General features: G+C 46.9%; 1 protein-coding gene across 1 annotated transcript in view; it reads left to right on the top strand.

Annotated features, from left to right (window-relative positions):
• The first annotated feature begins 2,297 nt into the window (after nucleotides 1-2,297).
• The window catches only part of LOC146869120 (E3 ubiquitin-protein ligase TRIM21-like), a 171,188-nt gene continuing 150,740 nt past the window's right edge, over nucleotides 2,298-22,745 (top strand). The window contains exons 1-2 of the mRNA XM_085623054.1: nucleotides 2,298-2,754; nucleotides 12,129-12,224. Of these exons, the coding sequence (XP_085479180.1) occupies nucleotides 2,350-2,754; nucleotides 12,129-12,224 (501 nt within the window). The 5' untranslated portion in view covers nucleotides 2,298-2,349. The remainder of the gene's footprint in view (nucleotides 2,755-12,128; nucleotides 12,225-22,745) is intronic.

Genomic DNA, 22,745 nt, shown 5'->3' with positions numbered 1-22,745 from the left:
CACGCCGTGGAATGTTCGATCCTTTATCAGCCTGTACAGGTGAGCGGTGCCTGGCTTTAAATCATCCTGTACCGCTGAAGTAGTGAACAGGCTAGAGGTAAAAACATTCCCGAGGTTGCTGAGGCAGCAGCGAGTGAAAGGGGAGGGGTCTCTTCTTGTGTCAAGTCCATTACATGCAGGGCTTTAAGTGGGCTGGGTCTCATTGGGTCTGACCGGCAGTTTTTAGGTCTCGCCTGACGCAGCGCATGTGCTGGTCTGGCGAGACATTTTGTGAGGGCTCCAAAAAGTGCTACCAGGCCAGCCTAGAGCTACAGCGCATGTGCGCGGGCGCGCGCGTCGTGCTTTACCGCGATTACTTTCACCGCTTTGATGTTTGATCGCGATCACTTTCGCTTTGATGTTCTCCGTGAGGCTTCAATAGATTGCAGCAGTTAAAACAAGCATTGGCATAGCCAATAGGTCTCACTTTTGGAACTTATAAGTGTTTAGTTATGCAACTGTTGCATGGCTAAACACTTATAAGGTCCCAAAGGCGAGCCTCTAAACGGGTCTCTACCAGGGTCTGTTTTGTGCCCTGGCACGGGCGGTCCATTTTTTTTTTCCAGACTGCAGTGACAGTAGGCACATCGATGTGCGCGTGGTGAGCGTTGTAGGGGAAGGGAAATCCTTTAAAGAGTCATTTTCTCTCTGGATTTCCCTTCTCTTTTTGAATCTCAGGAGCAGCAACATTGTCGTGGTGTCACCACCAGGGCTTTAAGTGGAAGTGTTTTCAATATCTTACATACAAGCCATAGTTGCTGCTTATTTATCTTAAGCAACTAGCAACCATTGACAAAGCCAATAGTTCTGACTTGTAGGTATAATGTGACTTGTTATATCATATATCTGGACGAAATGACAGGAACAGCAAAATACAAGTCGGGCGGCACACTGTGCTAAACACAGATTTTTAGCTTACGTGTTTTAAGCCACGCCCTTAATTACATTGACCACGCCCCTTTGCGAAACCCCCTAGTTTTTTCATCCCACTTAAAGCCCTGATTACATGAGGAGAATGATGGCTGCTCTTCGTGCAGCTAAGTGGGGGCACCTCACAGACACTTAAGAGGCTACCGATTCACTCTTCTTGCATTCAACAGGAAGCGACTTTCTAAAACAAAATCCTTGGTGATCACGCACCAAACACGTTGTTGGTAAAGTGCACCATAGCGCGCTCCTGAAGTCCCAGGCGATGGAGTTTTATGTTGTACACTTTAGGCAGACTCCCAGTCTGGTTTCCTTTCCTGCTTTTCAGGTCTTTCCTCAAATAGCTTTAGCTATTTACGGGCTCTTCTGATACCAATACTTTAACAAGCATTTGCAATGCAATAGGTCTCGCATTTACGTGAGTTTAAGCCCTTCCCTGCTTATGACGGAACCACGCCGTCATGAGCCACGGGTGGCGTGTGTTCATGATGGCGTGCTTCCGTCATGCGACTGCCGCTCCGCCCACGCGACATTAATTCCCCGCCTGTGCGGGCGAATTATTGAGCGGGCGGGGCCGTGACGGAACCAAGCCGTCATGAGCACAGGCCGCCCGTGACTCATGACGGCGTGGTTCTGTCACGAGCATGGCAGCGCCGCGCTCACCCTCCACCGCCCCCCGCGTCGCGACAATATTCGCGTCACGACCAAGGGGTTAGGCTATTGTTATAAATTCCAATGTGTTTTATTTATGTTTCAAAAACCAAAACATAAATAAGAGGCGCTGTCATTTACAATGCCAATAGCTCAAACTCGCGTAAATGCGAGACCTGTTGCATTGCAAATGCTTGTTCTGTGTAACATCTGTTTCTGCTGTCTCTGTAAGAGTGTCTGTCTCTGTGAGAGTGGTTTCCCTGAGGTGTCTTTCAAGAATATTCCAGCCGCCAGGTCTCCTTCAAAGTAGATTTTGAGGGTGATCAGAGGAGAGAAGCCCCTCCCAGGGAGGTGTCCTCCGGTTCTGTACCCCCAAGACGAGCCTCTGGGCCCTTCTCCGCGGTTACACCCGCTGTGTTCTATTTCAAGAAGGCGAGGTCAGTTCTGACCTCTGTGTCTGCAGCGGCCTCGCAGTCTGTCTCTCAGAAGGACCGGCGCTTCAGCAGACCGGTGGCACTGCCACCCCCCACCCCCCTCTCAGGGACACTGGAAGCCTGTCAAAGTCCGCACTCGGGCCCAGCTCGCTCCATGACACGGAGACACCACCCCAGGATCAGATAAAGACACTCCCGCCCCTTTACCTCCCAGACTTTCAGGGAAACTGAAAGCATTTCAAAGTCCAGGGTCCGCGCCCAAGGAGGAGCGATAAAACATCTGTCGGTCCTTCTGGTCATGGCCGCAGCTGCGCCGCTGCAGAGGGTCCGAGACGAGGTCACTTGCTCCATCTGCCTGGACTTGTACTCGGACCCGGTGTCCATCGAGTGTGGACACATCTTCTGCCGCCCCTGCATCACTCAGTGCTGGGAGGGGCCGGACCGCTCCTGCCCCCTGTGCAAGGCGGTATCCCGAGAAGGTACCCTGCGGCCGAACAGGGAGCTGAGAAACATCATAGCAATGTCCGGATTGAATTTATCACCCGAGAAACCCCAAGACGAGCCTCTGTGCCCCAAACACCATCAGAAGCTGCAGCTCTTCTGTGAAGAGGATCACACACTCCTGTGTGTCATCTGCCGAGAGTCCAGGGAGCACCGGGCACATACAGTGTGTCCCATAGAGGAGGCTGCCGAGGAGCACAAGGTGAGTGTGTGATGTGTCATAACTACAGTCCATGTACCCCAAGACGAGCCTCTGTGCCCCAAACACCAGCAGAAGCTGCAGCTCTTCTGTGAAGAGGATCACACACTCCTGTGTGTCATCTGCCGAGAGTCCAGGGATCACAAGGCACATACAGTGTATCCCATAGAGGAGGCTGCCGAGGAGCACAAGGTGAGTGTGTGATGTGTCATAGTACCCCCAGGGGCACCCCGCTTTCCCCCCTCCCCCAAATTAGGTTACCCAATGACACACACGAAACAGTTGTAAGTGGGTAACAAATGCTGCAGGTTTATTACATAATTCCAAGATATGTAATGGGTGGGTTATCTTACGGGCGATCCAAGGGCAGGCAACCATCTGGGTCGCCTGCCCGCCTGATGAGCCGGGCAGCGCGGGAGCGATGCCCGCCTGTGCTGCCCTCCAGGTGATTCTTTCTACGATCACGTGCCGTTGGTAATTCTACTCACGCCCCCCCTCTCGGGACGGAGCGTCGCATAGCAAGCCCCCGGTTGTTCAGGCCCACAACCGCCCGCAGGACTAGCGGGGCGCCGACACGGCCTCCGGGACCTCTCTGGAGGCTCCTCGTTTTGGCTCAGGCACCCCCTTTGGTGTCGCGCAGAGGTACTCTTTGTACCGGCCTGCTTCCAGATCGCCCTGTAACTCCGCCTGCAACGAAAAGGAAAACATTACAACGCTCAGAAACCCCCCCCCCCCAACCACGCCTACGCCGGGTAAGCAGTAGGGAGGGAAAAGGCGAGGTGGCCGACAAAAGAGGTCACCAGTGAGGGTGGGGGAAGGCTAAATAGCCTCCCCCTCACACCTGGGCCAGGAAGTGACACGCATTGCGCGTCACTTCCGGCCCTGACAACGGAGGGGGGCTCCAGTCTGTGTCCCCGCCCCCCCATAGGGAGGGGGTGGGGAGGGGTGACCGGGGCCCCGGGGCCACTAAGGCGCCGACCGCCGAGTGGCCCCCTGTGGGGGCCGCGGTCAGCGGCATAACTACAGTCCATGTACCCCAAGACAAGCATCTGTGCCCCAAACACCAGCAGAAGCTGCAGCTGTTCTGTGAAGAGGGTCACACACTCCTGTGTGTCATCTGCCGAGAGTCCAGGGATCACAAGGCACACACCGTGGATCCCATAGAGGAGGCTGCCGAGGAGCACAAGGTGAGTGTGTGATGTGTCATAACTACAGTCCATGTACCCCAAGACGAGCCTCTGTGCCCCAAACACCAGCAGAAGCTGCAGCTGTTCTGTGAAGAGGATCACACACTCCTGTGTGTCATCTGCCGAGAGTCCAGGGAGCACCGGGCACATACAGTGTGTCCCATAGAGGAGGCTGCCGAGGAGCACAAGGTGAGTGTGTGATGTGTCATAACTACAGTCCATATACCCCAAGGCGAGCCTCTGTGCCCCAAACACCAGCAGAAGCTGCAGCTGTTCTGTGAAGAGGGTCACACACTCCTGTGTGTCATCTGCCGAGAGTCCAGGGATCACAAGGCACACACCGTGGATCCCATAGAGGAGGCTGCCGAGGAGCACAAGGTGAGTGTGTGATGTGTCATAACTACAGTCCATATACCCCAAGGCGAGCCTCTGTGCCCCAAACACCAGCAGAGGCTGCAGCTGTTCTGTGAAGAGGGTCACACACTCCTGTGTGTCATCTGCCGAGAGTCCAGGGAGCACCGGGCACATACAGTGTATCCCATAGAGGAGGCTGCCCAGGAGCACAAGGTGAGTGTGTGATGTGTCATAACTACAGTCCATATGCCCCGCAGGCAGCTCAGATCATTTCAAGTATTTATTGTCTACGTATTTCTTGTCACTTGCATCCGGTAGGTGCAGAGGATGAAGTGACAGGCGGGTAAGTCTTTCAAGCGTTCATATTTAGGAAAGAGCTGAAGGTGCATATCTCTACAGAACAAGACCTCTTCATCTCACCAGGCCCATTCCTTACTAACTTCTCAGAGTAACCTGACAGCATTACTGGCCCGTCTACCTACCAGCAATCTTCAGCATCTTATGTCTGTATTCCCGCAGTCATACTTATGAGGTGATCCCACCTCGTTCACAGGACCAAACCCGGGCCATAGGAGTGGACATGACAGAATCCCACCCCCACGGGTGGTACAAGTTATGGCCAGGCCCACACCTCTTCCGGAGCTACCAGGCTGTCTTCTGTTACGAGGGGACCAGGTACCTGCTTGAGAGATCTCTGATAAATCCAAACGGTGGACCTGGGCAAGGAAAGATCTCAGCCTTTTTCCCTTCTGTGTGGGGTGCCGCAGGGGTCATGCCTCAGTCCTACACTTTTTAACATGTATGTGTCCCCGCTGGCAGCCCTGATAAGATCCTTATACGGACGACACGCAAATTGTGCTGTCCCTTCAGCGCGGCAAAGAAGCTGAGACTGGATTAAGATGCCATGATGGCATGAAAGCCATCGCGGGCTGGATGTCATCAAATTGCCTGAAACTTAATGCAGGTAAAACAGAGGTCATTATATTTGGCAACAGAGCAAATCTTTGGACGCCTGACTGGTGGCCAGATGTAAGGGAAATGCTTCCGGCCCCTACTGAGAAGGCGAAGAATCTGGGGGTGATTGTGGACGCTAAACTCACTTTTGGTGATCAGATAAGTGGAGTTGTCTCAACTAGCTTTTATCTCCTCAGGATCCTGAGGAATATAAAATTACTCCTTCCGGAGGACAGCAGTTACAGCGCTCATTTTGTCACGACTGGACTACTGTAATAGTCTCTATTTGAACATCCAAAAGAGACACTTGAACAGACTACAGATCGTACAAAATGCGGCAGCCAGGCTACGCCTACAATGGTACGTCCCAGGAAAAACGCTGCGCTCCTCGGAGGCAAAACAAGTGATTGTCCCCCGTGTTAAAAAAGCCAGCTGGGGTGGTGGGAGCTTTTTCACTTGTGCCGCAAAGGCTTGGAACAGCTCACCCATGTACCTCAGAAATTCTACCGAGCTCCTCTCCTTCAGGAAGGGGCTGAAAACATGGCTTTTCTCTGAATAGTTATGTCATCTTGGCAACCATTTAAGCAGTGTTCAGCGCCAGGACACCCTTGGGTAACAGGTGCGCTCTAAAAGCTTTATTAACATAAAGAAACCCCTTTAAAGTCAGCCCAAGAGGCCCCAACAACTCTTGTGGATCTGCCCTTGATGTTCAATGATGGAGTAACATCGGAAGCCTCATAAACTGTTGAAATAGTTTCTCTACCCCACCTGCATGTAGTAATGCTAGCAGCTTTACATGCCTGGTTGACACTTCTGAACGTGAAAATAAGTTCATCCGTTTTCCTGAAGCTCTTGGTACAATTTAAGTATATCAAGACCACCCTCTTTATTTTTAGAGAATGGAGAAGGGTTTCATCATGAGAAGAGGGATTAGGAAAAAAGAAGGAAGGAAAGAGTCCTGGTCCCTGTTTGAAATTGCACACGACAGCAAAGAGCTCTTCAGCATCATGAAGGAACTCTCCAACGCCAACGCCAACGACGTCCCGCCTTCACAAGAACTGTGCAACGCTCTGGCAACCTTCTTCCACCAGAAGATAGCAGACATCCACAACAGCTTCAACATCCCGATCAACCCGACCGCGCCAGACTCCTCCCCCGCGAACACCACCTGGACCAACCACCTGAACTCCTGCACCAACATCAACGACGAAGAAACAAGCAAGGTCATGAACTCCATCCACTCTGGATCACCGTCAGACCCTTGCCCTCACCACGTGTTCAACAAAGCCGACGCACCCATCGCACCCCAACTACGGAAGGTCATCCTTCGAGACAGCCACATTCCCGGACAGCTGGAAACACGCCGAAATCAACGCCCTCCTCAAGAAGCCCAAGGCAGACCCCAAAACAGCCCTCATCGCCGCCACAGACATCAGGCGACAACTCGACAACTGCGAAACTTCAGCCCTCATCCTCCTGAACCTTTCGGCCGCCTTCGACACGGTCTGCCATCGCACCCTAAAAACAATCCTTCAAGAAGCCGGGATCCATGAGAAAGCCCTCAGCTGGACCACATCCTTCCTCTCTGGCAGAACCCAGAGAGTCCGACTCCCACCATTCCTATCTGAAGCCACCGACATCATCTGCGGCGTACCCAGGGATCATTACTCAGCCCGACGCTGTTCAACATCTACATGGCCCCCCTCGCACAAGTAGCCCGTCAGCACAACCTCAACATCATCTCCTAAGCCGACGACACCCAGCTCATCCTCTCCCTCACCAAGGTCCCGCACACCGCCAAAACAAACGAGGGAACGAAGGCCATCGCCGAATGGATGCAGAGCAGCCGTCTGAAACTGAACTTGGACAAGACGGAGGTCCTCATCCTCGGAAACACCCCCTCGGCCTGGGACGACTCGTGGTGGCCTACAACGCTGGGAACGGCACCCACACCTACCGACCACGCACAAAACCTCGGATTCGTCCTCGACTCCTCCCTCTCCATGTCGAAGCAGGTCAACGCCGTCTCCTCCTCCTGCTACAACACCCTCTGCATGCTCCGCAGGATCTACAAGTGGATCCCGTTCGAAACAAGGAGAAGTGTTACACAGGCCCTCGTCAGCAGCAGGCTGGACTACGGCAACGCACTCTACGCAGGAATCCCAGCCAAACACCTGCATTGACTACAACGCATCTAAAACGCCTCCGCACGTCTGATCCTCGACGTACCCCGATGCAGCCACATCACCCCCCACCTGAAACACCTGCACTGGCTCCCCGTCGACAAGAGGATCACCTTCAAACTCTTCACCCACGCACACAAAGCACTCCACAACACCGGACCAGCCTACCTTAACGACAGACTCAACTTCTACACCCCAACCCGCCAGCTCCGCTCAGCAAACCTCACCCTCGCGGCCGTCCCCCGCATCCAACGAAAGACCACCGGCGGCAGATCATTCTCCTACCTCGCCGCCAAGACCTGGAACACCCTCCCCACCCACCTACGGCAGACCCAGTACCTGCTCACCTTCAGAAGACATCTCAAGACCTGGCTCTTCGAGCAGTAGCGGTTCCCCCCTCCCTTCAGCGCCTTGAGACCCTCACGGGTAAGTAGTGCGCTTTACAAATTCCTTGATTGATTGATTGATTGATTTTTGCAGGGTTATCCACAAACTTTTTGCTTTTTCCTCCTATTTTTCCCTGACCTGTTTGTGTTGGTTTTAGGACTCTGGGCACTTTACCACTGCTGATCAGTGCTAAAGTGCATATGCTTTCCGTGTAAATTGTGTTATAGATTGGTGTTTCTATGATTGGATATTTGATTAACCTGTTAGCCCCTAGTAATGTGCACTGCATGTGCCAGGGCCGGTTAATTAAATGCTACCCGGGGGCCTGCAGCACTGGTTGTGCCACCCCCGTGTGTAGCCATGAAAACAGTAACTCAGGCCTGCCATTGCAGAGTCTGCGCGCAGTTTGTAATTGCCATGGCGACTTGGCCAGTGCACACACTGGCCGGACGCTAACCTTCCATTTTCTTCCATGTCAGACATCCCTCAGGTAGGCCCAAGGTACCCCTTTGGGCAGGGTGCAATGTATGTGACATGCCCTGGTGTGTGTGTGGCATGTCCTAATAGTGAATAACAGCCAATTTCGTTTTTCACTATTGCAAGGCCACCAGTTCCCATGTGGAGTCCTGTGGAGGGTAAAAATTCAATCGCAACTATGTCTTTTGATTAGAGGGTACTTAAGCCCGGTGATGATTTAAAGAGCCTGAAGATGTTCCCACGGTTCAGAATATCATGAGGGCCTCTTGAGACGTATTCTGGGGTTAGCAGTAGTTGGTATCTGAGCTGTTGATTGCATGAGTGATGACCTTGTCAGTTGTTGCCGGCCTTATTTGTTTGGGGTTTTCTTCAGTTGGCAGAGTTGTTGTAATTATGGCAGGCAGTTGAGGAGAAGGTTCTTGATAAAGGGTAATCGGAGGTAAAACAGAAGGTCTAATACTTGTGGCCACCGACATGTGACGATTTGATAAATTTGAGGAATTCAAGTGAGATTGTTCCTCTGCTGTGTGCACTGGGCTCAGGGGGTGATCCTCCACTGTAGGAAGTGGTGTTAGATGGTGTACGGGCCCTCGTTGCTCTGTGTTGGGTGCTGGCACCTCTGTGAGGGATTCAATAAAACCGGGTTTTGCTTAAGTGAGTAACAGCGGGGGAGGCTGAATGGTACTCATCTGAAGTACTAAGCCACTGATAACATTAATGTGTAGATGAAAATATGCATCTATGAGTTTTCCAGTACCCTGAAATCCTCAGGGAACATTCGGCCACCATCTTGAGTCTACTCTTGTTCTGACACCGAGGCACCCAATTAACTTATGACCTAATGGAGGTAAATTCTGACTGCATATCTAAGGCTGAGAGGCATCCAATACCGGCAACAGCCTCCACTACAAAGATATCTGTTTCAGTGTAGTGAGAAGTATGGGCGAGTTTTGTATTCTGCTGGCCTAGATATGTGAGGGGTTTGCATGTGTTGACCATTAAAATAACTTTACAGAGAGTTTGGAGCAAATGCATCAAGAATATTTTTTGAAATTAGTGGATAACATTTAGTTTGAAACATTTTAGGGCTGTAACAATGGTGAACACCGAATAGAAATTAAATGTCATTTTACTGGGAAAGTTGGGAATGTCCCACAATGAATTTAACTATAAGATTACATTTGAACTAAAGCACCAGTCAAAACTGCATTATCATGAAGCAGGCGCTGACATGGGCATACACCCCTCATAGTTACAGGTAGGTTGTGCAAAATGTGTTGTAGAGAAGGAGGCCTTCATCAGACATAGACCAGCAAGACAGGTAGGCTTGGTGATGGATAGGTGATTGTGTGAGCCCGGGATGGGTCCATTTGAGGCCTGTGGCCTGGCCGAGGACACTAGTTCCGCCTTCAGTTACAGGTGTCATAGATGAGCAGACAGTAGCACAGCCTTCAAGGCTCTGACTGGTGGTCTCACAGTTTGTATCTAGCATACTGGTCTGATGCCATTTCAGGACCTGACATTAGGATGTTGATCAGCTGTCCCCCTACCTTTGTCCTGGAGACCCCAAATTTTGTTTTCAGGTCCTGTTGTTTCCAAAGTAATCTCCAACAATTGTGCTAGTGCCGCCTGGTGCAATTTATTCCCTTGGTCAAAGGCGATCCCAAAGAGGTAGAGCCACCTGTAGCTAATGTTGTTTTCGCACAATTGGCCTGTGGCCGTTAGGAAGTATTGCCATCTGAGAAGCGTTGCTCAGGCAAGATCCTGGAAAAGCGGCAGGAACAGCCCTCGTGCTGGATTTCATCCGTTGACCAGTCTGCGGGCAGGACCTGTACTGACATCTCATGGTTTCTAGTCGATCCATTCGACCACCGTGGGCCCACACAATGCGCTCTGTCTAGTATAATCAAGGTGGGATCAGTGCTTATCAAGGAGGAAAAATCTTCCAGAAAACCTAAAGCATGTGTTCTCTCTCCAAGATAGATTTTAGAGGTGTTGACCTTTCTTGCGAGGGCCTCATTTTGAGTATGAAGAGCAGCGCAAGTGTCCATGAGCGCGAGGCTCTTATTCTTCAAGGCCTCTTGGTCACTTTCTGCCTCAATAATCCTAGTTCCTGCCATGTCCACATCTGACCGCAGCATGGCGATCTTTTCACCGAGTTTGGAATGGAGATCGGTGAGCTCGGCCGTGATGTCCACCACAGGCTCATTCCGCAGCTCCACCCTAAAGCTTGAGGCGGGTGAGCAGTTCCTCATTCGTCAGCACCATACTAATCTCCCTTCGAGCTGTACTCTCCTCTCTGGGCTCAGCTACTACTTTCCCTCAGCATGGAGTGCTCGCACCCACAAATTGTGTAACTTCCCTCTGTGTTTGTTTTTTGGGAGGCGTGGGTGGAATTAGGTGGTGGGGGATTCATGCACTGAGATTCCAGGCGCATTCTCTAATAGATGTGTGGATATTCTGGGCGATGTGAATTTGTTGTGATGTAGGTACACACTGGCGATCTTGTTTTGTCAGGTAGGAGCAGATTTAAAATTTACCAGTGCAACTGCTTAGTAATGAGGAAAGATTTAGTAGCAAACTCCACTGGGCGGCATGGCCAGGGTGCTGCATGTGTCGGCCCTGTCCCACCAAATGCTACTACAGGGAACATTCTCTTGTCAGTCCTACCTGCCAAAGTCATAAAAGCCTGTTCAGCATTTATTGCATTATTGCTCCACAAAAGCTGGGATGTCCAGGCAGTTTGCACATTCCCCTGTTGCTGCATGGTCATTAGTCTGGGAAGCCTATGATCGATAGTCTCTTGCACAGGCGGAGATCATGGCCCAGAGGGCGGGGCCTGCCCACAGGTCCCCTTAGCGGCTGCAGTCCTCTGGGCCTAACCAACGTCGCCCTCTCCATCCACCCCGGTCCTCTCAGCTGCCTTCACCAGGCTCAGCGGCGGGTCCTACCTGGGCTGAGTCCAGAAGTCCAGCTTTGATTAGGGCGCTTCCCTTGGATCCTCTGCACTCCCAGAGGCCCCACACTCACCCACAGCTGGGGAGACTCCGCTGCCAGGTGCCCAATATGTCACTAGGTCGTCTCACTCAGGCTCACTGCCCCACTCGCTGCTTTCATTCAGAGCTGCCCAGATCCTATGGGCAACTACTCTGACTGGGCCTCCAAGGCCCTCTGGCCGTACCCGTCCTCAGGTCCCACGATGCAGGGCAGCCAGTAGTGTCTTAAGCAGTTGTTGGTGTTCCGCCGCTCCTCCATGCCGAAGCTCCACCTCTGCTGCTGTAGTTCTCTTTTATTGACACCCTCTTATATGGTGGTATTCTATCTGGTATAGGTGGGGGAGGTTATGATTATGGGGGTCATTACCTACAAAGGGTCAAAAGTCATTTCAGAAAGTCACCAAATGAATTTCCTCCTACCTGTTGTACATATTTGTAATTTAATGTGTAGTATCCAGTAGTGTCGGTAATAAATGTATTTTTCCTTTAACAATGAATTATTGAGTATTATAATGGCATGCCAGTGAATGAAGATTACTTGCCCACATCACCTGCCCTGAGTAAGCCTTGAACTGCTCTGCTACCCTGATAAACCCAATGGCTGCAATGGGGCACTTGGTTCCCAGTAAGGAAATACTTGTGGACCTATTACTTGCACAGAACTCACATCCCGCACAACTGATAATAACCTAATTTCTAGATAGATAGATAGATAGATAGATAGATAGATAGATAGCCTCCTTGCTCAAGTGTATAAATCCCTTTTAATGCTGGTTCATTGTGGACATCGCCCTACAAACCCCTGCTCATCTGTATTCTTCATTGTTGGTTTATTTTAGAAAACATTCAGCATCCACAAGAAGAAGCTGAGTGAGGAAATGGAAGAACTACAGCTGTGGACAGCTGAGGAAAGCAGTACAGCATCCGTGCTGGAGGTGAGAGGAATTTCAGATCTTGTATATGCAGAGGGTATTGGGGCGGATCGAAGAGAGCTATGAAGGTTTCAAAAAGTACAGTTAGAATTAATGTGACTGGTGCTGTGATATTTGCAGACTATCAGAGTAGAGAGGTGAGAGACTTTGGCTTTCCCTGAGAATCAAATATAGCATAGTTAGAGGTTAAACACATTAGATTCTTCTGAGAATCAAAAGAAGCAACAATGGTACAAGACACAACTTGATCAGTTGAGAGTTACACGAAGAGAAGAGTAGGCCACACTTATAAGGCATCCCTCAGTGTTATAAAATGAAGAGATAAGATAAGAATTAGAACTGAGTAAAACAAGTAATCCCATATGTGTCAAACTAAGGAGAGACGGACAGCAGACACAAGTGTGATTCAGTGAAATTTAGAAAGAGGTACGTCATAGCCAGATGCACATGAATTTCCTGAGAGTAACAAGAAGCAGAGATCCAATTCAGAAGACTGGATCTCCCAGGAGTGTCACCGGAAGCAAATCTGGAGGTCATAGACATAGGAGATGCCCTGTGAGCCATGTGAAGCAGAGTTGGGGGACAGAGACTTGAAGGATGAAAAGAGAGACTCAGGAATCTGTGCTGAGGGTTACAGAAATGGAAGCACCTCTTGCCCAGTCACCACAATATCTGAGGGTCAGAGAAATATACAAAGTAGAACAGAAGCTAGGCACCCGGGAGTTTGTTGTATTTTTATATGTAGTGGTGTCGAGAATGGGCATGCTAATGCCCCTAAATAAGTCCTTCTGCTCCCCCCAGCTGGAAGACAGATCGGGGCGATAGCCCCTTATCTGCCCCCCGTGGGGGGCAGAAAGCCCACTGGGCACCAGGGATATGTTTATGGGCATGCCAGTGAGAAGCGCCATAGACAAGGGTCGCTCCCTTTTTTTAGGCACACATTTTGGCTGTTTCAGTGATATTTTTAGTCTCATCTCCATCCAAGTGGGGGCATAAAACCACTAGAAACCAGGGAGAGTTTGTGTGTGTGCAAATTGGAGTTTGGCTGACGGTCTGCATGTACTGAACTCAGGCTGGCATTTTACTGGTGGTGTGTGTGAACCTGCACTTGGCTAATGGTGTGGGTGGACTTGCGCTTGATGACGGTGTGTGTAGATTGGTGCTTGCCTGGTGGTGTGCATGGGGTAGCACTTGGCTGGCAGTGTACATGGACTGGTGCATGGCTGGCTGTGTACATGGCTGGTGCTTGGCTGGAGGGGCGTACTGGCTGTAGCGGGCACCAGGTGTTTCCCCAGTCCTTCATCGAGTTATTGATACCCCTGTTAATGGTAATATCACTTCTCAACAGAGTATCTCTCTGGAACCTGTTCTTGGATGCGGGCCTACTTGTTTCCCTATGATGGGGTCACTTCACAATCGGCTAATTTCTCACCAGGATCTGCTTGACCCTCATGGAGCGGTTAGTAAATGTCAGAATAAGTCTGGGGGTGAGCTCAGGGGTGTCAGTAGTTGTGTTTTTAAGGAGTAGCTTGTCCCTTTTGAGAAGATTGGCACATTTAGCAGCTTTTTTAAGAACCCTGCTAGGATAGCCCCTATCCTTAAATCTTTCTATTATGATTTGGCGTTCCCTGTAGTAAGCGTCATCAGTGCTACAGTTCCTCCTGGCACATAAGAACTCACCCTATGGGAGGCTCCATTTTAGTTTTTCAGGATGTCTGATGAGGGCGTGGAGGAGACTGTTCCCAGCCGTGGATTTTCTAAAAAGTTTAGTCTGGATATTGCTGTCCTTTGTTTCTACAACCACATCCGAATATTCAACGGTGGTATCACTGATGGTGCAGGACAATACTAGATGGAGGTTGTTCCTGTTAAGTTCCCATCAGCATGGGACAACACCTGGTGGCCCACCACACTCGGCAGCCCACCAGCCCCCACGGACCACACCCGAACCCTCAGACTCGACTCCTCCCTCTCCATGAACAGACAGGTCAACACCTTTGCCCCCAGCTGCTTCAACACCCTCTGCATCCTGTGAAATACCTTCAAATCGATCCACTGAGTCAAGGAAGACCGTCACCCACACACTCATAACCAGCAGACAGGACTACGGAAATGCCCTATATTCCGGGATCAACAAGTCTCTACTCCGCAAGCTCCAGACAATAGAGAAACCCGCAGCCAGACTCGTCATCCCTCGACACAAACACATCACTCAACACCTATGGAACCTTCACTGGCTCCTTGTCACCTACAAATGCCTCCACAACACCGGACCCCACTACCTCAATGAGAGAATCTCCTTTGACGTACCCAAAAGAAACCTCAGATCTGCCAACCACGCGCTCGCCGACACACCGCGCATCCACAGAGCCAGAACAGGATAAAGAGCCAACTCCTACATCACGGCCAGACCCGCCCCCTCCCTGAACGTCTTCAGGAAGACACTCAAGACCTAGCTGTTTAACTGAACGGAGCTGCGAACCCCCCCCCCCCCCAGCGCCTTGAGACCCTCACGGGGGTAGTGCGCTTACACTTCCCTGATTGGAGACTTATTTGTTATGAAGTTTCCTAATTTCCTCATTTACTACAGTCTCCTCAGTAGGAAATGCTTTCAGTTTTTTACTTTGATTCCATCAAGAAGGCATTCAGATGTGTCACACGTTTGCCATAAATTCTGAGCAGCACTCTAGTTGCTCATTAGATCACTGTAGTAAAGCTACTGCTCACCAGGGAAGTCTGCTGCTGGTATTGAAAGTGCATGTTTCAGTCTGCATGTCAGAATTTTTTAATGAAATAGAAGAGGATTTGAGAAGTCAAAATGTGCCCTAAGTTTTCTTTCCGCAGCACTAATCATACTTTCTATGGCAAAATGAACCCCCTCATTTTGTTCCTTTTTAAATTAAATGTTTTAAGAGTTACCACTTTATTCCAATTAAGATGGCTTCAGGTGTGCCATACGTTTGCCATAAGTAGGACTGTTAGCGCTCTAGTTGTTCTTTAGAACACTCTGGGAAGCTGCAGTAGAACACAAAGGAGTCAACTGACAGTCTCTGCCCTTGTTTGATGTACATGTTTTACTGAGAATGTCAGACTTCATTCTCACATGACTGAGAAAGATAATGTGAATTTACAGAAAATATGCTCTCAGATTAGTTTATAGATCACCTTCCAAACCTCTGTGGGAAAAGCATGAGAAAATAGTTTTCTCTCAAACATGATTCATGATATCACAGCAGAAGGCTTTTTCACATGGTAAAATCACCTTAGAACACACCACCACAATTCCTAAAATGAGTATGGTACCATCAAAAAGGATTTATAATGTAACTAAAGTCTTAAAACCTTCTATTAACTGCAATGCTTTTTAATGAGGTGCTATCATGTATATTGGTCCCAAGATGGCTGCCAACAATTCTTGGATAAAGTACTGACAGCCAATCAGATCTCACGATGAGATGTGTGGTTAGGCTCCGCCCAGATATATCTATCTTTTTAACTCTAATTTTCTCAGGAACTACTGAACGGATTTACACCATTTAAGCAAAGTCTGAACTGAGGACTACCTCTTTGCCAAATTTGGTGTAATTCCGTTCAGCAGTTCGGGCTGTAGCTGCGTCAACAGGTCCTATGGGAAAATGCATGGGGAAAACGCGTTTTGGGACCCCCCTTTTCTCTCCGCCCCCGCTTGACGAATCACCGTGAAATTTTCAGGATAGGAGCGGACCGGAGCTGGCCAAAAGCTGGCAAAAAATTTCGCGAAGATTCGTCAATCGGCGCCAACGTTATTCCAAATATAATGTTGCTGATTTCCTATGGAAAATAGGTCCTAACTATAACTACCTACTGGCGACCGCCAGTAGGTAATATATATATATATTCACTGAAAAAACCATAGGTTTCACACATGTTATAGTTAGCTGGATATTTCACTCGTACAAAACCATTGAAATTCCCCCGTTATAGTTAGTTCAGCTAACTATAACTCGCGCGCCCGCAATCCACTGCTGATGACGTCACATATTACATCACTCATGACATGGTCAGTGACATCACTCATGACATCATTGATGACATCTCAAATTACATCACTGATGACATCATCCAGTGAATATGTGTCTTTCTGAAAAATAAATATTTTTTATATATGTATATCTAAAGGTTAATGGAAGAATAAATGGGTAAATAAGTGTCTAAATGGATGTTTTTTTTGTAAAATTAATTGTATAACTGACTTATTAACAGTATCTTAGTGAATACAAGTATTAGTGAGTAATGTTTAAATATTTAAATATCTGTATCAGTGTCTCACTTTGTGTATACGTGGCTGCATGGGTTGGTGAGTAGCTACATGAGTGTGTATATGGGTTATTAGTTCGTTTTTAGAGTGTCAGTATGAGTGTCTGTATGGTTCAGTGGGGGATGTTACTTAGCGTATAGATGCATGAATGAGTGGCTTACTGTTTGTATGTGTTTTCAAGACAGTATGTGTGCAGGACAGTATGGGTGGATGAGTGTGTGTATGGGTGAGTAAGAGAGTGAATAACTGTCTCAATAGTGTCTTTATGAGTAAGTGCATATGTTTTAAACTAGTATATGTGACTATTGATGTATATAAGTGAGGATATATGAGAGTGAGAGATTGGAAGAGTTCCTGTATAAATAAGTATGTGTTTCTATAAGTGATTGTTTAAGAGAGTAAGTATGTGTACGTCTTTAGAAGTAAGTGTAGTGGTGTGTGTATAGCTGTATATTCAAGTAAATGGATGTTTATTTGCATGTGTGAGTATGTGTGTGAGTAACTCTATGTATGAGTGTAGGTGTGTAACAGGATGTATAGGTGTATGAGTAGATATGATGACTGAGTACATGTATGAGTGACTATATAGAAGTGTTGATGAATGAGTGGATGCATATGTAGATTTTGGAATTACTGAATAGGTTGTTCTAACTGTTATTGGTATCTGTATAGTTTTCAAAACTTTAGTTTGTGTTTTTCAATGTGTGCATCAAAGTTTATATTAGGATAAGAGGAGGTCTGCCACTCTTACACAAAGATGATGTCATCAGTGATGTCATCAGTGATGTCATTTGAGATGTCATCAGTGGGAATTTCAATGGTTTTGTACGAGTGAAATGTCCAGCTAACTATAACATGTGTGAAACCTATGGCTTTTTCAGTGAATTTGCAAGGTTTTTTAAATGCTAATTCCTAACTATAACGTGTGTGAAACCTCTGGTTTTTTCAGTGAATTTCAAAGGTTTTTTAAATGCTAATTCCTAACTATAACGTGTGTGAAACTTATGGTTTTTTCAGTGAATTTCAAAGGTTTTTTAAATGCTAATTTATGAATGTATTATTATATTTTTTAAATATTTATTTTACAATAAGCTACCTATGTATATAGTTATAGATTGGCTGTATCCTGTAATATGGAATGGCTCAGCTCTTTTTTTTTTAATTTGGATAAAGTTGAACAGCATAGTTAATATCTTCTATAAACTTATAAACAGTTTAATATGTTTGTTTTTTTTAGTGTTTTTTTTTTAGTGTTTTTGACAGTGCTCGCACCCGCAAAATAAAAAGCATTTTTTTTTGCTCTTGTGGGTCCTTTTGAGACCCTGTGACAAAGCCTAGGGCATTAGGAAGTGTCTTCCGTTACTTGTTTTCACGTTTTCAACTTTTCTCTTTGGCTATCTTCTGCCGCGTTGGTGCGCGCACCTTGCGCGCACGGTGCTCGCACGGAGTGCGCATGCGTATGTGCTCTGTCGCCAGTAGATAATTATAGTCAGGAGCTGCGTTGCAGAGTGTTGTAAAAAGGGGCGTGGCCTCTGAACACCTCTCTCCAATGCCGGTCCCTGGCGCATACTGGAGGTACCTGGTGGGCTAGTTGGCCCCCAAGGGACCTCAGGATTGAAGAGGAATTAATTCCCCAACTTAAAACGCGCCACAGGGCGTGTTTGCAGACATGTCACCTCATGCCCCGGCCCCTTTCTTCACCATTGTGCAAACGTGCCCGGTGGCGCGTTTTAAGTTGAGGATTTAATTCTCCTTCAATATTGAGGGTCCCTGGGAGCCAACTAGCCCACCAGGTACCGCCAGTATGCGCCAGAGAGCTGCGTTTCAGAGAGGTGTTCAGAGGCATTGCCCCTTTTTACACCTCTCTGCAACGCAGATCTGTGGCGCTTACTGGAGGTACCTAGTGGGCTAGTTTGACCCTAGGGACCCTCAGGATTCAAGGCGACTTAATCTCCCAACTTAAAATGCGCCATGGGGCGCGTTTACACACTGGTGAAGGGAGGGGACGCGGCTTGAGGTGACGTGTGCAAACACGCCCTGTGGTGCGTTTTAAGTTGGGGAAAAAATTCCTCTTCAATCCTGAGGGACCCAGGGCGCCAAGTAGCCCACCAGGTGCTTCCAGGAAGTGCCACTGCACTGCTTTGCAGAGAGGTGGTGCAGGCCGTGCACCTTTTTACATCTCTCTGCTTCGAAGCTCTGTGGCACTTACTGGATGTACCTAGTGGGTTAGTTGGACTCTACGGACCCTCAAGATTGAAGGGGAATTATTTCCCCAACTTAAAATGCGCTACAGGGCGTGTTTGCACAGTGGTGAAGGGAGGGGATGGTGTAGGAAAGTGGCTCTATATATACTGGACCGAAGTAAAATCAGCCGAACTACGCATTCCGATTTACTCACCTGTTATCAGGAGAGACCTCAGTGCTGCATGTTTGAGCCCAGTACTGATCCCGAAAAGTAATTCTAACCGTACTTACCAGTAACTTGAATTTCCTTCCATAGGCTAACATTGACTGGTTTCACTTGGAAATTCTTCTAAGTGTGAAGTTTTGGAACTTACAAATATTCCTCTAAAATCAGCCAAACTACGAATTACGATTTACTCACCTGTTATCAAGAGAGAACCCAGTGTTGCATCTTTTAGCCCAGCACTGACCCTGAAAAGTAATTCGAAGCGTACTTACCAGTAACTTGTATTTCCTTCCATAGGAATCCATTGTGTGGTTTTCAGCAGAAAAGTATCGAAGTGTCGATTTTTGGAACTTACAAAAATTCCTCTAAAATCAGCCGAACTACGAATTCCGATTTACTCACCTGTTATCAGGAGAGACCTCAGTACTGCATCTTTAAGCCCAGTACTGATCCTGAAAAGTAATTCTAAGTGTACTTACCAGTAACTTGAATTTCATTCCATAGGATATCATTGCCTCCCACCCCTGTTCCTGTTTAACAGTACTTCTGTGAGTCATTTAGCTGACGAGCTCGTGGATGAAGCATCCGCATGCCTGTGAGAGGTACCTGACCTGAGAAAGATGTTGGCAGCCTAATCAGCAAACCCCAAATTTCAAAGACTGTAATCTCTACTGATGACGGTTAAAGAACCAGAAACATGTGTCTAGAGATCAGCACTATCTGTGCCAACTGTGGCGAAACACTCGAACACTCTTGAAGCAAGCAAGTAACTGAAACTGCATTTACCACAATGCCAGGGGCGAACCTTGCTGGGAGGTGAAGCGTGTGCTCCCACCCCGGTTCCAGTTTAATAGTACTCCCGTGAACATGGACAGACCTCAGTGCTGCATCTTTGAGCCCAGTACTGATCCTGAAAAGTAATTCTAACCGTACTTACCAGTAACTTGAATTTCCTTCCATAGGCTAACATTGACTGGTTTAACTTGGAAAAGTTTCTAAGTGTGCAGTTTTGGAACTTACATATATTCATCTAAAATCAGCCGCACTTCAAATTCCGATTTACTCACCCGTTATGAGGAGAGACCTCAGTGCTGCCTCTTTCATCCCAGTACCTATTCTGAAAAGTTAAACTTACACTTATAAATTCACCCAGGCACTCTCCTTGCAGTACTCTAATCATTCAGTCAGTATCCAAGTACTCATGCAGCGAGCCAGGCATTAGCACATGGACTGCCTCAAACCCCTATCCACTATGCATGCAGTATCCTAACTAACCAGCACACTTCTAGTTCTGCACTTATACATTCAACAAAAAAAAACAATATTTCAGTTTCAATATTTTAAAAAACATTTTTATTTCCATTTATATTAAAAAAATATAATGTAATTTAAAAAATAAAATATGTAAAAATAAACAGTAAAAAAACTGTAAAAATCAGTATAAAAAAATGCATATAACTATTATTACATTTAAAAATTATAATTTAAAAAACCTTCGAAATTAACTGAAAAAACCATAGGTTTCAGACATGTTATAGTTAGGAATTAGCATTTAAAAAAAACCTTAGAAATTCACTGAAAAAACCATAGGTTTCAGGGCTGTTATATTTAGCTGGACATTTCACTCGTACAAAACCATTGAAATTCCTCCGTTATAGTTAGATGTACTCACTATAACTCGTGCGCCCGCAATCCACTGCTGATGATGTCACATATTACATCATTCATGACATGGTCAGTGACATCACTGATGACATCTCAAATGACATCACTGATGACATCATCCATGTGACAATCGTACACCTCATCATACAGTAGTATAACCTTTCATCACTCACTGTAAAATACAGAGTACCATATTTGAATCCATTGACACACCAATACACGTTTCTAAAAACCCACTCAGTGATTCCTAGATCTACACACACATCCTATAGATCACTCATACATGCTGTCAATGATCAATAAAACACTATCAAATATACTTATACACCTATATAGACATTACACACCAGCACACATCCTATTCACTTATGCAGTCATCCTACTCATTTATGCAAACAACTAATCCTACTTACATTTACTCAGCTACACACATATACAAACACCACTTCATTTATTCATATAGATAGTAACTCATACTTAGTGTGTTATAAAATCACTACAAGTATACAGTTATCCATACAGTCACTCATACAATCACTGAGTCTTATGTATACTTATTTATAAACAACAACTGTCACATACACTGCCTTTTATTTTTCTAGTTTGTTGGACATGTACCATTAAGAGATATATTTGCTCATCAGCACACCCATAAAGATATTCACTCACCCAAACAACTGTTATAACATGCAGTCTTAATCTCATATACCTACTGAATCAACTATTCACACATCTTTCGACAGTCACACACCCCCCACCGAACCACACACACATTTACTCTCCCATACAAATACTCAGTTAACTAATCCACAACTTAAATAGACTTTCACATAGCTAGTAACCAACTGGTACAGCAAGTTACACAACAACTGACAAAGTGATACAGATATTCACACAGTTTAGTCACTATCCAATATATTTAGTGAGACACTATAAAATTATCAGGTAAACAGTCAATCACACTGCTGCTAAATCCTCCATCCATATATTTATATTTATATATCCACTCATTCATATATCCCTCATTCTTCAATGCAGATTGCTATATATATCATACATATTTAACTAACAAACAAAACCACATTCACTGGATGATGTCATCAGTGATGGCATTTGATATGTCATCAGTGAGGTCATGAGTGATGTCACTGACCATGTCATGAATGATGTAATATGTGACATCATCAGCAGTGTGTGGTAAATATTTCGTTACCGGTACTATTTTTTATGCGGTAAAGTCTATTAAGAATAACTCAGTAAATATAAGAGGCAGAATCCGTGGTATTAGAGGTTTTAAAAGGCTTTATTCCTATACAAAGGAATACAATTCGAATTGTAGGCATTCTATTCCATCACCACGAAAGTTCAGGAAGGAAGGGCATATATTATTGACAGATAGGCAGTTTTATAGAAAATACATTATAATGAAACAGATGCAAGAGGCGTAACAGCTGATAATACAGATAAACTGTGCATACGTAGCTAATAGAGGCGTATACATGGGCGTAATTTAATAAACGTCATCATACATGATGTCACAAGTGGGTGGATCCATAAGAGAATCCTGCAATGTCAGCAGAAATATTTGGCAGAGATGCGCGCGCAGCCGCATGACGTGTGATTGACGTGCAACTAGAGGGTGAAGGGGACTTGACATTTAGCTCTACATGTGGAGACAGAAGTCTGGGGTTATGTCAACCTAATCCCAAATCATATCTAATATCCTGTGTTTAAAGAACTGTGTTATCACAAAAGAGAGGTCTCTTAGGATAGAATCTTATTCTATACTGACTATACTGACTGATAGTGCGTGTACAAGCGTCTAAGTGTCTACACTAGATGCGAGGGGGTAGGAATATTCCATGGTAACGGGGCTATGAATTACTTGCATGAGGGCAGCGAGGCCTGGCCCTTTGCACGGTAGCTGGAGGAATGTTTACCTAAACTACTAGACAGGAATGCATCGGATGAGGAGCGGAGAAGATAATCTTGAAGGTGAAATACAGTTCTTGGCAGGCGACAGGCTGGATCAGGCACCGTTAGCCGCGCAGGGAGTAGGACAAAGTTCATGGATACAGATGCAGGCTCAGACTGGAGCTTTCAGAGGCATAAGGCAGAAAAAGGCTTGATGACAGAATTCGGGCCTACTCGC

This window comes from Triturus cristatus, chromosome 1_1 (assembly GCF_964204655.1).
Source record: "Triturus cristatus chromosome 1_1, aTriCri1.1, whole genome shotgun sequence".
NCBI lineage: Eukaryota > Metazoa > Chordata > Amphibia > Caudata > Salamandridae > Triturus > Triturus cristatus.
This window is presented reverse-complemented; position numbering and strand designations above follow the sequence as displayed.